A 14565-nucleotide genomic window follows, 5' to 3' on the forward strand; every position below is an offset into this window, starting at 1 on the left:
CCAACCTCACTTGCGCCTACTTCGTTTTCACTAGTTTAATTCCTTGTCGACCTGATAGCAACTACGCCAGTACTTAGCCTTACTGCCAGATAAACGGCCCAGTCATCTCCAGCAACAGATAAGCGTCGGGAAAGGAACAGCGTATCGGGACTGCCACGTCGTGATAGTTTCGATCACTCGGCTTATTATCAGTCATTGGGAGCACAATGAAAGGGATCGTTTCAGCTAAAAGTGGGACATCTCATGATATAGTCATACGGCGGCTTTTGGAAAAATGACAACCAAAAGGAAGTGGGGGGGGGGCGGATTTCCTCTTCTTTCATTTTAACAAAGCGCGTCAAAAGCGGTGCTATCACTGACTCAGCGTGAGAGCGAAAGTTAGTCAGGCGGGGAAATTAGGGCCGCTTTATAAGAAGCAGCCTCAATCCTCGCGGGTACCATTTGGACGCGAACTATACGCTTACTTGCTGTGCGCCTAGCCAGAGGAGCGGATCCACAGCGAAGATGTTCACCAAGGCGCAAGCCCTGGCCATGACGCAGATGATGGCGGTGATTTTCTCCAAGCTGCCAGCGCAAGAAGACTACTACGACTTCCACGAACTGTCCGAGACGTACGACTTCATTATCGGTGAGTCCTCTCTTCTTGGCCAAGCGGGGTTGCACGGGCGACGGCCCGCGTGTATCGGGCACGTGTGCGTGAAGTCAGAGTTCCACTTTCAGAGCAGCCTAACACTAAGTCACTTTAGAGCGGTGTAGAATGTGGTTATATCGCGACTGCGTCTAAGTTTCCTAGTGGTGGGAAGCAGCTTAATCAAGAAGGAAACCATAAGCTAACCTTGGATTTTTTTTTCATTCGTCTTTGCTTATTTCATCTGTAGGAGCGCCACCGCTGCCGCCTGTGTAATGTCAGCTATATCGAGGTGTTCTTCCCGTCTCTGCACCGTTTTATTTTTACGCAGAAAAAGTAGCTCAAAGGCTAACAGACTGAATTTCTGCTCATTTGCCGCACAGTCTATAATCATCGCTGTGCAAAACGTCAGTGCTGGACCGACGACGCCTTTGACAATCCAACCATGCGGCACACGTGCGACCTTTCGTAACCGGAACTATACCATTGGTTACCGAGCTAACTGTCGCCTATGCCGAGTTTTATATCCGCGCGTTTAGTTGTATGAATTAAGTAGTTATGGCGCTTCTGCGATAGCAGAGAGCTTCCTCTTACCGCGAATGGGAGGCTTTGTAGGACAGTAAAGACGTCAAGGGCGAAGGGCCAATGTCGCCCTGACGTACCCGCGTCAGGGTGCCGTATGATGTCATGGTTTATGATAGCGTTCGCAAGCGTCTAGTTAGCTGTTTGTCCGCAAGGAAGGAGCCTCTACATTTCATGCTAAAGGAACAGAGACTCAACCTGGCAAATTTTGCTAACTTATGATAAATGCGGTAAATTGTTTGGAAATTTGTGACGTCACACTTACGTGCCCACGCTCAGGGTTACGACGCGATATTCCAGAATGGGAAGCTTGCCCTTGATTTTATCCACTAAAGCTTTCTTAATTTTCCATCTTCATTTTTTTTTACCTTAAAGATCACTAATTACGTAAGGGGTGGGTGAATGTATTACAGGTACGCTAGTAAAATATACACAAGCGATGCATTTGTAATGAAGTTGAGTTATCTCTGTAAGCCAAGTTTGATGTTCTTTTTCACCATATGAACATATATGAAGAGCTTTTTTTATCTAAAAGAGCCGAATCTAGAAACCGAAACTAGTTGAAATTATGCTCCAATAGGAAGCGCATATAATCAGCTTTCCCTAAAAAAAAAACCTATCAGAACGAATTGGGTCAAATGACGCCAGCAACACAGATGCACAGATCCTGTTTGAAATCGAAAATTAGCCTTTCGGTGTATAGATCAAAGTGAGTCAAATCCACTCCACCTGTAGGAGCACGCTTACTGCACAATGTGATCGAGGCACTATGGCAATTTATTTCCAAGTTGTGCTCCTGGTTATGTTATAGCCTTCAATGCTGCTCAAGAAAAAAAATTCCTGTGAGACATTACAAATGAGGCTCCCTATGCTTAAAAGCAGACAAATTTTCTATCTCCAAATATTACTCTGTGTTCATGAAGCATGGCTAGCACCCCTAATTGCCAACGTTCTAATAGCTTTTCTGCTAAAAATAACATCAGACCGTTCTGACAGTCGTTTTCAACAATGTTTTCTGACCAAAACTGCATCAAATAGAGTGTTTAGAATTAAAAAGAATCAAATGGGAATTTTACAGGCTAATATTGGCAAATATGCTGCATAATTTTTCATTACTTGTCGCTTGCAGAGTTGCCCTAGCTGACATGTAATAGGTATCGTATAATTGCTTTTGTAACATTTCATGTCCGTTCGAGAACAAATATTTTCCTTTTTTCACAAGTTCTGCTTAGGTGAATTTGACTCATTTCGAAAAAAGAAAATAACGCATCATGTAGAACTTCCGAAGGAAACATTTCTGCGCTGATTAAGCGCTGCTCTTTTAGGTTACTTCGAAGGCCAATATTCAATATTCACGGCAGCCAGCATCCGTAGCATTGAGCTTCAATGCCAAAGCCTAGCTACCCAAAAAAGATAATTAAGGCAATAAATAGAAATTCCTTTTCACCATAAAACATTTTCTTTATCGAACCAGACAGTAAGGAAAGTTGATTCGACCGGAGGTGCATGATCAAATACACAGAATAACTTGTTCATCATGGTCAGCCTATGTTGCTCTCACTGCTGATCGAAGACCAGAGATGTCCATTTACGTCAGTCACGCGTTAGTTGACACCATATTATTTCTGATCCTCCTTCTGACTTATAGAGCTCGAAAATATGACATGGAGACATTCAGCAACATGACAAAAATTAACCAGCAAACACGAATTACAATATGACACATTACAATGCACGTAGTAATTCCTAGGTCGAACGGATTACTGCAGTGAAAGCGCGTATTACAATGTTTAGCTCTACTGGAACAAAAATTGACGTAAAATGTACGCGGTTAGATAAACATGAGCCTAGTTTAATAGAGACACAGTTTTGAAGACTACAGTCGAAGGAAGTTGTCCTCACTGCTAACCAGCAATTCATCCTCTAAAGCTGCCCACATAGGAGTAGGATAAAAAGATTACCCTAAGTTGTAGAAAGGCAAGTAATCGTGAAATTAAAAGAAATAAATTTAGCAGAAAAAGTCAAACGATCGATCCTGTGCCAGGCTTGAAGCCAGTCATCGAAAGAGTTCACAACCGTTTCAAGAAGTGCAAAATAAGTGGATAGTAAGCCAAGCAATCCTAAGAACGTGAATATGATAATAGGCGGAATCATCGGAACTATTTCGACATAAAACTGCTCGTATACCCTCCTTTTCATCACTGTTATCTCTTTCTGAAGATGACTGGGCCGTTGATATAGTCATGAGCGCTGTCAGCATTTCACTTTTTTTTTGCTCGCGCACTGTTGGAGTCATTATTTTCTCTGTGTTGGCTGGGAGCTTTAAGGAACTCGCCGGGGTAGCGAAGTTCCTATGGCGGTGCGCTTCTGAGCTCGACGTCCCGGGTGCGATCCCAGTCGCGGCGGCTGCGTTGCCACGGGAGCGAGATGCAAAAAATTCCCGTGTGCTCAGCTTTACGTGCCCGTTAAAGAACCCCAGGTGGTCGAAATTAAAACGGAGTTCCCCTTCCCCCTACGGCGTGCCTCATAATCATAATCATGGTTTTGGCACGTAAAACCCCAGAACGCAAAAAGAAAACTCAGCTGCTCCTTTCTACAACGTAATTAGTTCTAGCAAATGTCACCGCAAACTGAAACCGAATTGCCGGAGAGAATAAATGCCACGCCCTCGGCAGACGCCCGACAGTATTGTGCTGTTTGCGCCTCGCCACCCGACAAGCATGACGCGACTGTCCTAATCAAGCCGCGATTGTCGTTCGGTTCGTGCTTGCGCGACTGGCCAGCTTAGGAATTTCTCGGATAACGAGCATCGAGGTTTGCATAACAATGAATCGTCTGCTATTTTCAATTAAACGGTTATGCAGTCCAATTTTCATAATCGCTTGCCCAATTACTACCTCGAGTCATGTTTAAAAGTAGGTCTGTTTGGCGAAAAGCAACATCGAGAAAAATCGCTGGATTGGCCCACCTTCCCTATAGTTCCCTATATTTAGGGATTTTTGTGAGACATTCCGTATACGTGGCTCATGTTCACAAGAAAAGTTAAAGAAGAAAAGAAAAGTATATGGTGCTGCCTGATCAAGCAGAGAACACGAACTCAGACAAACAAAAGAATTGTACCACGTACATACATGGCGGTGGATTGTATATCTGCCAGAGGCAAGTTACATATTAATGCACTGGTTGCATGGGGCTCTTGCATTGCCCAGGGGGCGCTGCGAAAAAGGTGCTAAAAAGCGCCCTCCGTCCAAAAATGGGTCGTACCAAGCTCTGTCGTCTGCTTCGGAAAGCACGATTACAATATGGACCCGCCACTTTCGGTTGTGTTGTATCACAGCCTGCAGCGAATATCGGGCGCCGAAGATTTTTTTCAGGGGTGGCACGCTGCGTAAAGGCAAGAAATTATGCAGTGCCGAATACGTGTACGCCGTTTAAGAATTAAGCGGCGAAGTTTTAGCGCGGTCTCAATCGCAAGTGAAGCGAGTCGCATGCGAAGTGGAACATCACGTAAGGTTTGCACGCTGCCCGATTCAGGCGCAGAAACGCGAGGAAATGCTTGCTATAAATGAATCCACAGCAGCGATAAGCAGACATCATGTTTACGGAACTGCTCGAGCACACGACGGTACGCGCCGCGATGTACGAACTACTCGAGCGCACGATCGTACGCGCCGCGACGGCAGCGGTCTTTCGACATGCCGCGAAACGGCAGGCCTTCCGCAATCTTTGTTGACTGCATGCCGCCAGACAAGTAGTTATACCTGCACTGTAGTAGCGGCCATCTGTCCCTTTAGCAATTGATAAATGACTGATGCAATGCATATGAGCTCGCAGTAACGTACGTGCGAATCGCGCTGCAGCGCGAGCTCGTGCACTGCTCGCTTGACGTAGCTTTTAATGACAGCGCTCTAACATCGACGTGCTGCAACCAATACCACCTTGCTGCGCTGCCTCAACGTGCTGGCTTGAGGTCAAGTATGAGTACATTTAACCCTCTAACCTGTGCTGCTCGTAGTGGGGTAGTGAATTGTCACCGAATCAGCCCGACCATGTGTGCTCATTTGCACAACCCTGGTCACTTCACCACTTCGCACCGGTCGAATTGTTAATTGTCGCTGTGGCCGGGTCTCGAATCGTGAATCACCAGCCATGCCTGGCTGCTATGTCGGTCTGCTGTCGGGACTGTAGGTGCAAAAGACCGAATTTTTGAACGCAGATAATCAAGCAAGCTTCAAGACAGGTGAAGCATTCAGCATGGCGCGAAGTTTCGCTTACTCAGCGCGACGAACTGCAGCTATGCAGCGCGCCCGTCGCTCCACTTCGTGAGGCCTTGAAGGAAAACGGTAGAATCTGATGTTGGGATTCAGGCCTTCTTGTTCATGGCAGCCCACGACGCAGAAGTAATGACGGTGACGCCTTTTCGAGGCTGGGCTAGGTCGCTCCGGAACAGCGTCACCGATTCCTTTTGCTCCCAGCATTACGTCCGACGGCTCACGGAGAGTCCGTTTTCGTTAAACTATAGGCTGCGGCGAGCTCGCAGCGTGGTCGGCATGGTCTGTGAGAAGTGACGAGCCTTTTCGCACTCCCAACAGGGCAGAAAAAAGTGCGAATCGACGCAAAACTCAGCCTAGAAACGTGCTTCGCCACAGCCAGGACTCAATACGACCCAAGCTGGTACGACCCAGATGTCGTTTCCCGCGCCGCCACCAGGCGCCGCTACTATACCTCAAACTCCAGCGCAAGACGCCCATAACGGGGGTGGAGGGGAGGGGGATAAGAAATCACGCGCATATTGTTGTGCGCACAGACGACGGAAATTGTGAGTGCCGTGGGTCCTGTACCGCACAGATACAATTCAGTAAACTTGTTTTTGATGGCTTGGCTACGAGAGGCCAGGCTGGCCGATAAACAAGCCATGCGCGCCCATGAGCTGCCGATAAGAAACGGCAGAACCATGGCCAAAAAAAGGACTCCTATTTTCCAAGGAACAGTTGCTGTACGAAAGCCGGTGTATAGTCAGAAGTATACCAGGTGTTCGTTCTTTTTTTTTTTTTAGCCGCACCATCTCTTTAAATATTTCCTGTGGCACACACCGCAATTTTAAACCTTGAGCTAAATTTACAAGATGAGACGGCCGTTACCTCTACGAGAAATGATAATGCTTAATTGGAGAATTAACGTAGTTACACTAATGAACTTTCTCATTATTAATTTTGTTGCGCTTATGTCAGTGTACAAGCTATATAGCAAGCGAGTTCGCATGACGTATCCACTTGAACGAATTATCAGGGCTACACCAGTTTCAAGGTATAATAATTTTCGAAGTGTGTGACTGGATACATTCGCGTTCCAGTTACTTTTGTGCTTCAATGCATGAAGCAGCTTTTTCTTAAAATGTGAGTGGAGCAGCAGTGCATCTTTATCGCAAGTGTGACGGTGCACACATCTCGAAACCAGTGCCATCCTCAGAATTTGTTCCAAGTCGACTTACTGCGCAGACTCACTGGCTAAAATTCGTAGATTTATATACTGGTCGGAATGTAAGTAATTCAAAATACAATTATAGTAATTAGAATACTGGTTCGATTAAGCATTTTGATTTCTCCTTCAAGTAACGGCCACGTCCCCTAGTAATTTACTCGGGATAAGCATTGTGATATCTGTCATATGGAATTTTTTTTAATGTGGTGCAGTTAAAAAAACCATGCTACCTACAGCTGTCCCGAAAGCGAAAATTGAGCGCGCCGACGTTTATCTGCGGCTACTGTCTGGCACCGGTCGCGCCACAGTCAAAAGACCCCCGCTGCGATAGCAAGCCACGCACGCAGAAGTGATTACCTGGTCTAAGAAAACGGTTAGCTCTGAGACCATGAACACCATCATGCAAGGCGCCCCAAAGGGCCCCCATCAACGTCACATTGCTGCGGCATGCAGCACATGCTGGATGGGCTGTAGAAGGTGGCCGCTCCGACCAAGTGAAGTTGGACCATGCTACACCACTCTAATCGATCTCGCGTTGGGAGCAAGACCCCACCATAGAGAGAAAGAGTGCGTGATTGAGGAGAGGAAGAGTTGCTATAATATGCGACCACTTAGGAAGCACGGCTCAGTGCCTGCCCCTGGATTCCACATGGAGTCACGGAAATGGCCAGGGAATATAACATTGATGAGTTGTTCCGAAAATATCCTTTTCTCGATGTGATTTTAAACCCCCAACTTCGATGGACTCACCCTTTGACCGCACTTGAGGACCGAATTGTTTGCACCATAAGTGTTCTCTGCAGAATGGCGGGTACTAAATGGTGACGGACGACTGCGTTCCTTGGGACGCGTTCATTCAACTCTTTTCTTTTGTTTTTTTTTCGCCATAGAATCGCGAACTCCGCACCTATTTGCACAGCTTGTTTACGACCTCACTTCATCGAATACAGCTGTTACAGGCTCGGAGCTTACGTGTGTGCCTAGGAGAACCGCTAGTTACACGTCCAGTCGTCTGGCTAAAACAGACACAGAAGCACGAGAGCCACAATTTACTGCAATTTCCAGCATGTACAAACGTGCAGGAGACTCATTGGATCTCCTCCTCAGCATTCTTCTCAGCCGAATTTCTCGTTGATTCAAAACCGTCCGGGTGCGCTGATAGGCGCCGTGTTTAAAGATTACTAGTGAGGAGCTTCACAACCACCTTTTTGGCAATTGGACCTCTGCTACTTTCCATGCGGCTTCTACAAGTACCGAATATAGAAACGTTAGTCGAAGACCTTTAAATAATAAGGTAAGGTTTTGACTATAACAGCGACACAACTGGTCTTACATCAACTATTCGAAAAGTATTAGCGGTCTATATTCACGTTTACGCCGGCGGTCCTGTTCACAAATGAGACGCGACAACAATTTATGCGATGCCAGCTTTGCAAGTGAAGTGCGCTTGTCTGCTAGAAAGCACGTCGTTGCCGGCGAGTGCACAATTATAGTGGCCTCCGAACCACAGATTTTGTACACATATCTTCATCTTCAGCAGCAGCAGCAGTCTGGCTAGGCCCACTGCAGGGCAAAGGCCTCTCCCATACTTCTCCAACTGCCCCGGTCAGGGGCACATATACGAGAGACCAAAAATAAAAAAAAAGGAGAGTGGGCTCCTTATCTGCTTTCAGGTCTGCTCGAGCGTCGTAAATGTAATTATGTTCGTAAGACTGATGCACCCCTGTCGTAGAAGTTTCTTCTTGAGTCATCTGCGACGGCTGTTTAGGTATTGTGAATCGGCTTACGCTTCCTATTGGCGCAAGCACTGACGTACGCACCTGCACTGCACATACGTATTTTTTCGACGGCAGCGCTCGTCTTTGCAGCGGTGGACATGGAAAGCATGCTGATCTTACGAACAGTTATAGCTTTGTCAATACGCTTTTTTCGCAAGATCTTCTTACGCCTACATTTGTTCGTAAGTTCGCACAGTGAATTCTGCCCCTGTACGGCAGTTGGGGAGAATTCTGAGCTCAGCTGGTTTATACCGGTGAAGTACGTGGACATGCCGGCATTTCGGGAAAGCAAACAGTGAATGAAGCTGCCCAAAATGGCTTTAATTTGAGAAGAATATTTTTTTTACAAAAGCCGACGCTTCGAACATGGCAACAAAATGTGCCTATGCAGAAAAAACATATCGTCTCGAATCTGCCACTTCGCTAAAGTAACTTTCTGCGACAAACTGACTCTGGCGTTAGATCTAGAGTTCCACGTCCTCGCCACTCAGAGAGATTGTGTGATCGGCTTCTACTGAACGTAGCATTCACGAACAATTATTTGCATCGCATAGGATGTGCCAGTGATCCCCACTGTGATAACTCTGGCAGCTTAGACAGTGGAGCGCGTATTACTTGAATGATCTGCGTACCATGACGAGGGGTATCCGTTTGAGCGCCAAATGGACATTACTTGTCACGGTCCGCTACTTTTACCTGGCATTTCAATTTCAATGCCCGGCCTTTCAAAACAGGGGTGGGTCTTGGGATAATTGTTCCAATATCTGTCAGAAATTTGTCTTCTCGGAAAGCTTTAAAAATTCACTTTATGATAACATTATTATTATTATCATCATCATCAGCCTATCTTATGCCCACTGCAGGGCGAAGGCCTCTCCCTGCGATCTTCAATTACCCCTGTCCTGTGCCAACCAATTCCAACTAGCACCCGCAAATTTCCTCATTTCGTCGCACCACCTAGCTTTCTGCCGTCCTCTACTGCGCTTCCGTTCTCTTGGTACCCATTCTGTCACCCTAATGGTCCAACGGTTATCTAACCTGCGCATAACATGACCTGCCCAGCGCCATTTTTTTCTCTTACTGTCAATGAGAATATCGTCTTTAGCCGTTCGCTCTCTGATCCAAACCGCTCTCTTTCTGTCTCTTAAAGTTATGCCTAGCATTCTTCGCTCCATCGCTCTTTGCGCGGTCCTTAACTTGTTCTCAAGCTTCTTTATCAGTCTCGAAGTCTGTGCCCTATATGTTATAGAAAAGCCTTAATTCACCAATCGACTCACCTGTAAATACGAATATTAGGTTCACTCGCGCATTTCATATTTATTTTCTTTCTTTTCTTTCCCCTCTCCTCTGCGATAATTTAATCCTCTTTACCCTGCCCATACAGTGTAGTATGTATGCGGTTGTATACACGCTTGCAAAAATGTCTATATTCTAATAAAGGGCTTCTCTATCTCTCTCTTTATATATATATATATATATATATATATATATATACATATATATATATATATATATATATATCCCAGTGAATCAGCGAAGTAATCCTTAATAAATCATCAATGGTAGCACACGGGCGCTACCTAAGTGTATCTATGTCAATATGCGGTGACGAAACGAAATCAGTTCAAGCATCAAGGAGCGCCACATCCATTAAGAAATTTCGATACAGCATCAAATCAATCAGACCGAACCAATCAGATTAAGAAACCAGTATTATCGGATATGTGTAATAAAATGTACGTAAAAGTGGCTTTCATTGTAAGTTTATTAAAACAAAGCCTAAATGGAAGAAACAAAAGTGAGTAAAGTACTGTCATTGTTCCGTACGCGGTCACAGCGCTTTACTTCTGGCCGAAAAGTGCTGCGTTCGGTAACTAGCTGTCCCGTAATGGAGCGATCCCATGTCACGCATTTCGAAGGCGAGCGAACAGCCCTGACTGATGCTATGACGGCAAAAGCACGCCATTAGTGCGTTTCATACGGCTGCCGTAACAGTAGACTACGTTCCTTTATGCTGGGGCGGATAAAAGTAGAGAAGCTGTCCTTATTTCATCATTGAAACAGCTGGTCACAATGCCTTGCTTGCCTTTGAGTAAGCCTGCGGCCGAATGCGCAAAAGTTTTTGTACGTAAACGCTGTGTACCATTACGCGGCTGCCATCGCTTGTATGTCCAACATTACGACGAATTTACATACAGTCTTACGAACAATTTCTAACGTAAGAGAATTTTTGCCAGTACATCCTGTTACAGTCAATGCCAAGCCTTCTCTAACCTCTCTACACTGCATGTGCAACTTGACGAGTTTGCTTAAAGAACCGTGTATCGCTTCTGCGAATTTTAATAAGAGCTTTGTTGACGTTAGACCTAACGAGAAGTAACCGAAACATTCAATCCCGCGCTGCTCTTGTCGTAACTTACGGCAAGAAGTGGCGCTTATATATAGCAGTATGAAAAATCTGCACCTCGTTGAGTGTTGCTGTCTATTTAGAGAGATAAAGAGGCAGAAATAAGTAGGGAAAGGCGTCGAGGTTAACCGGAAGAGAAAGATATGGTTTGCTGCCCTATAAGTTTAGAAAGTGGTAAGAGCCCGTATTTAAAACTGTATTTGATATCAGTTTACGGCTGACATTTCCGCTTTCCCCGGACTCTTTGTATTTTCGGTGTATCCTTATCCCCGTCATGATTTAAACAGCATTATTTCCTTCTGAATTCGCCTTGTAATCTTCTGACTATCCCCTGCGTAATGTTCGCTGGAACAGTATTTGTCGATGCGTATGTGTACCTAGTATATAGTATATTTGATCATTTCACATCGCACGCAGTGTATCCGATTCGTTAATTTCTTTTGTCGTTTTTTGCCTATTCGCTGTGGTCCGGGCGATGACCTAGGATTGTGTAGGCCACGTTCAGAGCCTGTCTCTTTTTGCCACACCTCGTTGACATGTTGCCCTGCGCTGTCTGCATGAAGGCACATTCAAATGCTTAGCAGTGCATCCTAAGGCTGCGTGTGACAGCACCCAACTTGCCGACGTTCCTCCGTGCAGTTGGCGGCGGGTCGGCGGGCGCCCTCTTGGCAAACCGCCTGTCGGCGAAGCCCTCCCTTCGCGTGCTCCTGCTCGAGGCCGGAGGAGTGGAAGACACCCTGAGCGCTGTGCCGCTGATGGCCACGCTGCAGCTTCAGGGGCCCAAGGACTGGGCCTACTGGACGGAGCCCCAGAGAAACGCATGCCTCGCGCTCACCGACCAGGTACGCAGTTTATCGTGGCTCAGTTGTGTGCAAGTTTCTTTTTCTTTTTTTGTGTGTGTGTGGCCTCCGGCCTCAAGTCTATCTAGTTCAGCAGCGACGTGCTTCATCAGTACGGCGGCGGGAACTTCCCCAGTCATCTAGTTTTAATAAGAAAAAAGAACAATACGTCTTCTAGGAATGAAAATCGACGTCGTGGCTGCTGAAAGGGCTCTTGTGTTCTAGCTCATGAACTTGGATTCAGAACTTGAGGCTTCTGGCCACGGCTTGTGAACTGCCCTCAGGAAAACGTTGCCGAGTCAGAATCGTCGTCTTCCTTATATTTTTTAGCGCTGTTATATAAGTTGTGAGGAACCAACTAGCCTAGCAAGTAATCATTCTGGTTCCTCAGTGCTTTTTGCATCGCTGTGGCTCTGTTCCACGAGGCATCATCTCCTTACACACGCTGGATCGCTGTAAACTGATAAAATATTCCTTTAAAACTTAATTTTTTCATCACAAGTTTCATTTTATTTTGAAAATTAAATAATCCTTCTGCCTCTGTTTAAACTTTGAGATTTTTGCCACTACAACAATATGACATACATCTAAGCATTAAAGATTTCAAAAGTATTTTGGCTGAAGTGGCTCAGTAATAGCAACTGAAGCTTGCCAAGTCTTTCGCTCTTTTAGAAAGCAACGTGAGGCTTATAGCGCGTGAAAAAGAAGACTTGTCTTTTTCACGCGCTATAAGCCTCGCGATGTCTTACCAACAAGCCCAAAACACTGCTTTATAGAAAGCAACGTTGTCCGTCTTTACCGATAAAAGTTCGAGCGAAGGCAAGACCCCGTGTGGTAACGTCACGCAAGCTGGTGCGGTAACATCGAGGTGGCGCTGCCACCTGTCACTCATTTTCACGCGTTTTCTGGCTAGCCGGGCCTCTCTTCACTGTATGAGTGACTTCATCTGGTGTTCCAGAAAGGCAATTTCCGAACACAGCGCAATCTTGTTCTTTCCTTTTTTTTCACTTTAGCGTCCATTTAGGCGCACTTCCAGCGAAAAACCTGTCCTGCCCTGGTTTACCATGAGTTGTTGCCAAGCGTACACACTCCACTTGCGCGTGGTGCGGGTGCTTGCGGCTGGTCTTCGAATGGTCGACCCAAGCAGACGAGAAGACGTGTTGAGCGATAATTTTGAACGAACAGCATAAAAGTGGTGCAGATAACTTTAGCTTCATAAAGATGGGCAGCGTACTAAAGGCTGCAGTTAGCTACCCAAGTTGGAATTAAACTAAGTAGGGATCCTGCATGCGGCTGGCAGTTGATCGAGAGCCAGCTCCAAACTTACATCGGCCTTTGTAGAAACTTCTACAGAATTGCCTGACCTGTGTGAAGACTCTCGTATACACTAAAGGTTGCATTTAAAAATCCTTGTGGGCTTCAGGCTAACGCTGACAGTCTACGGTTAGCCTGATAATTGCCTCCTATTATGGAGTTTGCTTTAGTATGCTAAAGCTTATTTCTTTCTTTTTTTTCTTTTTGCGCTACCTCATGGTGACAAAAATGTCATATCCATACGCGATATGAAAATAGAAACAGCGAAATCGTTTTGAGGGCAGACGTTCCGGCGGGCACTAACCAATGTATGGGAAGGGGGGGGGGTATTAATTTTGCCGGTCACGAGCTGTAGACAGGTGCGGAAAAATAATTTTAATTTTGTTTGCCCCGTTATCTTATTATGGATGCACTGAAAAAAAAAGAGAAAAGTATTCGAGGTAGCAGATTATGTGCAAATAGCCAGCGCACCATGACCCCTAGAACTCTGTACTGTATCTCAGCTTTAAGAGTAGTCATTTGTGAACAAGCAGCAATGTGTGAACACTTCACAGAACGCCCGCATCAAACTTGCGCTGAATACAATTCGTTTTGAAAGAGAGGGCTTCTTTTATTTGTGTATCTGTGACAAAACACTTTGCCTTAGATTAAAGTACGATCTTCAAGCTATGGTTCAGCGTTGTTAGTGACTGAATGTCGGTAAATTCGACATGTGTATATTGATATGGCAGTAACGCAAGTGCGTTTAATTACCTTACGGCGGTAAAGAAAAAGGAAGTGCGTCAGCTTTAGGTACGCATTGTAAAGTACCTTCAATACGCGTGTCACAGGTACATAAATTTATGTATTCCGAGGCCGCGCAGACTCCATTGAAATAAACTGGTGGTAGGATGATCCTGTACGTACGGTTTAGTTAGTTCTTGTAATTGCACGGTAATTAAACCGTGATTTAGAGCAACCACTCAGGTCGCGTATTTTTTTTCCTCTCGTAAGAATAATTGAATTATTTGATCAAAACACGTGTACAAGTTCATTACTACTGGCAGGCATTACAAGCGAAAATGAAATTATGCTGAACACATCCCTGATGTCTGTCCATGTGAGCGTAGCTTTATCAGTTTAGAGGATGGTTCATTGAAACATGACACATGGTGTGTCGTACAATGTGCAGGGGCCCTATCACGTAAAACTATTCCAATATGCTTTTATTTCAATCTCCTGACGTCAAATTTGCGTAACCGCCGACGCAAGCATCTGGCGGTGACCCGCAGGGTTGTCTGAACAAACCTGTCAAACGCTCTCCTCGTTCATAGGAGGCCACTTTTGTTTGCTTGAAAAACGAATAACATTGCCTACACTGAGCGGCTTGTCTTATCTAATTGGCTGACAAGAGGAGAGGAGCACGCTCAAGTGTAGAGGGATTCGATGGGGCCGAGCCACTGCACTGAAAATCGATAACCAGATGAAGAAGGTGGTGTCAGCGTCTGCGATTCGTCCGCTTTCGATTACTTAGCTTGCGCTGGCTAGACGACAATC

The 14565-nt window shown here is 45.6% G+C and overlaps 1 protein-coding gene across 1 annotated transcript in view; it reads left to right on the top strand.

The window, feature by feature from the left end:
- Positions 1-504: 504 nt before the first annotated feature.
- The window catches only part of LOC126524265 (uncharacterized GMC-type oxidoreductase Mb1310-like), a 36982-nt gene continuing 22921 nt past the window's right edge, over positions 505-14565 (top strand). Inside the window, exons 1-3 of the mRNA XM_055067125.1 lie at positions 505-628; positions 8689-8744; positions 11461-11718. Of these exons, the coding sequence (XP_054923100.1) occupies positions 505-628; positions 8689-8744; positions 11461-11718 (438 nt within the window). The remainder of the gene's footprint in view (positions 629-8688; positions 8745-11460; positions 11719-14565) is intronic.

Source organism: Dermacentor andersoni, chromosome 3 (genome assembly GCF_023375885.2).
Source record: "Dermacentor andersoni chromosome 3, qqDerAnde1_hic_scaffold, whole genome shotgun sequence".
Lineage (NCBI taxonomy): Eukaryota > Metazoa > Arthropoda > Arachnida > Ixodida > Ixodidae > Dermacentor > Dermacentor andersoni.